This window comes from Cotesia glomerata, unplaced genomic scaffold (genome assembly GCF_020080835.1).
Source record: "Cotesia glomerata isolate CgM1 unplaced genomic scaffold, MPM_Cglom_v2.3 scaffold_1123, whole genome shotgun sequence".
Classification (NCBI taxonomy): domain Eukaryota; kingdom Metazoa; phylum Arthropoda; class Insecta; order Hymenoptera; family Braconidae; genus Cotesia; species Cotesia glomerata.
Genome location: NW_025401470.1, coordinates 1 through 3,437, shown reverse-complemented (window position 1 = coordinate 3,437; position 3,437 = coordinate 1). Strand labels below are relative to the sequence as shown.

Sequence of the window (3,437 nt, the reverse complement as noted above, 5' to 3'; positions counted from 1 at the left end):
ACTTTCCGATTTTTGAAAATCTTCGATTTTCTTAGCGGGAAGTTAAAAAATTACAAATCGTAGTCTCGAAAGCTGCTTCGCTGGCTATTATTTATATATATACTTTAGAAACTACATGAACAAGAGATGTTTTTGTAAGCTCAAATAAACTTTATGTTTTTAATCGATATATATCTATGTTCTTTCTAGGAAAAAATTTAATCCCGTTTTCTCGTATAATGAAGATTGCTTAAAAATGTATCCGGTTATCAATAATATACGAGGTGATTTGATAAATCATACAACATGAAAATGCGTCAATAATAGGACCTTCGTCAATATGCGGTGCCTTTACCTTATCCTCAAAACGTCGTATTAATATTTGAGGATTATGTAAAATTGATTTACCTGTTAATGATACTTAAAATTCGAACAAATTGTTCGAATTTAAAGCAAGTGACGTTAGTACTCATTAAATATGTTGAAATTTTGATCTCAATATCGTGCCATATTTTCACGATACCTGTTTCCAATTTTTGTTGTACATATTGTTTGTTGTAAATATTTTTATTTGATTTTTCGTCTTGTTCTACGATGTATTTGCCACAAGCTCCATGCCAATTGAGTACTTGATAATATGAATGAATTATTTTCCATAAAGTTTTACTCAAATCAATTAAGCAGATAATAAAATTTTCGTTTGAAATCGATTCACATATTTGTTTAAATTGTCTCTTTACATTGCCACCTACATAAGAATAAACAATATCAAAAGCAGTATTATGAATTGTTACTGTATAATGCATATGCAACTGATCTATAGCCATTTGAGTTTTGCCTAATAACTGATATGCTTCTTGAATTGATGAATATATCTGTTCATCAAAATGTTCGCAAATTTTGGTTAAATTAGAATCTAAAGTCTCTTCAACTTGTTCTAGTGTATCCTGCAGCTTTTTGTTCAAGGCTGCAATGCAGTAAAAATGTTTATATGTTTCTGCTACACTCCGACAATCAAGTAAAAGAGATATTGCTCCGGGAAAATTCCCATCATGTAATAAATCTTGTAGAAGATCTTCTGTATGTCGCTAAAATAAAGAGAAAAATTACATGAAACACATTTGTTGTACTATTGTAGAAAGACTAATTCAATTTAATAAGTAGTAAAGTCATAATTACTAAAGTTTTTATCGAGTTGAAGCTATACATGAGTTTCTCAATGGTTTGACGTCGTTTGTAATTAGCGAGGATGCCAAGACTTGCTATCGTAAATTTTATTGTAGCCGAATGAAGACTTAATCTGCCAACTTTACATGTTGTAATAAGATTGTGCAATTCATTATGTATACTTAAGGCTTCATGAAATTGTTGATTGCATGCACTTTGTTTTTGTAAGATTAGTTGTAGTACTTTTTTAGAAACTACATATTGTTGTTGATTGAATTGTTGATTAATTTTTTCAATTTGCTTGCAATTAGGACGATACGAAATTTTGTTAAGTTCATGTTTACACGGATCAAATGAGTCATCAATTTGAAAATAAACTGATTCGATAGATTCAAGTATCTTATCATCCGAAATAACTTCATTCCCTAGATTTTTAAGAAAATTAAGCTCCACACAATTAACGGGTTGATTAGATTCAAGTGGATTTAAGAGATCCGGGTGCAAACCCATGGACGGAATTTGTGACTGATGCTTAAATGAAAGTATTATAAATCGTTAGATTCACTTTGTTGAACTTTTCTTCTCATTATAATTGTTAATATACAATTTTATAATAGACTCACCTGTTTGTGTAAGAAATCAAAAACTTTGAATTTTAAGTTTTCCATTTTTTTGAATTGAGCCAATAACAAATTTGATTGATTTCTGTATAGATTCCGAATATAAATTGGTTCTTTAATGAATTACAAGAACTAATTCATAGTGGTAATCCTCTCAGTAACTATGATGGTTGAACAGTTCTCCTTCATCTAATACGATATGATGTTTTACGTACATATATTATAAAACAGATAAAATTTAACATTTAATAATAAAAGTTCATTTTTAGTAGATTTCATAGAAATCTAACTTTTGCATTGGTCCTCATGACGGAACTTTCGAAAAATTTTGCAATATTTCAACTAAACTCAACGAGCTGAGTCAGAAAATACACATATATATATATATATATATATATATATATATATATATATATATATATATATATATATATATGCTATATATATATTGTCCCAGAAGTAACGGACGCCATTGTAGCATCTGATGAAAAAAATAATATAAAAAAAATATAAAAATAAATATCTCTAACACATAAAGTGACGTTACTTTAATTAATAATTAATTATCTATGCGTCTGATTAAAAAATGGCTAAGGACTTTTCATCTCAGAATTATTTTTTTTATCAGATGCTACAATGGCGTCCATTACTTCTGGGACACTGTGTATATATATATATCTATATATATATAGATAGATCTATAGATACCCGCCCGCTTCGCTGGGCATGCAATAAAATTTAATTTTATAACACATACAAAAAATATAAACAAAATAATTAATTTCATCAATCTTAACAAAATAATATCGCTTTTTATCTATAAAATAATTGTTTTTACAGCTCTGAATTTGTTCATAAATTACATATATAAATATGTTATATTATTCTTTTGTCTGAGCGCCAACTTCAATAACGTTATTAAGATTGTTAATTCAGATTATTATTTCTTATCTCAGCACGATTTTTCATAAAAATATGAATATTAGTAATTGAGAATATAAACAACAATGTTATTATATAAATTTGATTGAAAATTAACATCGATAAGTTAATGAGTAAATTTATTTCTGCTTATAAATATAAAAATGAATATTTTCAATCTTTGTTATCAAGAAATACATTAAAAATTAAGTGGTATTAAAAAAAATATTTATTATTCATTTTATTAAGAATTAACTTACATCAACCTTTTTATTATAATAATTAAACGATATTATTGTAAAATTTTAGAAAAGATACATCAGACACACTTTACCATTTTAATTTTAATCAATAAAATCAGTATAATCATTTAACAGAATCAACTTAATAAATTTATGTTATGTTTAGCTGTGTAATGATATAATGGAGTTCATCCTTTATGATCATTACAATACATATTAGCTATATCAGTTACTAATGATTTAGCTATTCTTCCTTAGAAAAAGTATGATTATTAATTCCTACTGTCCCAACAATCAATCGATAAAATTTAAAATCAAAAGATATTTGTCTGAATTTAGTTGACAACCGAATTTGTTATTACAATTCATTTATTTTGACAGTTATTATCGCAACGGTAACCATAGTAAGCGTAACCATAGTTACGGTAACCATGGCAACGGTAACCATAACACCGGTAACTATGGCAACAGTAACCATGGCAACAGTATCCATGGCAACGGTAACCAT

The 3,437-nt window shown here is 27.1% G+C and overlaps 1 protein-coding gene across 1 annotated transcript; it reads right to left on the bottom strand.

Annotated features, from left to right (window-relative positions):
• Positions 1-265: 265 nt before the first annotated feature.
• On the bottom strand, positions 266-2,007 carry LOC123273647 (syndetin-like). The gene is made up of 3 exons (XM_044741089.1): positions 1,770-2,007; positions 1,159-1,677; positions 266-1,067 (listed from the first exon to the last, which is right to left on the bottom strand). The coding sequence occupies exons 1-3, from the start codon at positions 1,812-1,814 to the stop codon at positions 384-386; spliced, it is 1,248 nt and encodes a 415-aa protein (XP_044597024.1). The 5' UTR covers positions 1,815-2,007; the 3' UTR covers positions 266-383.
• Between the last annotated feature and the right edge of the window lie 1,430 nt (positions 2,008-3,437).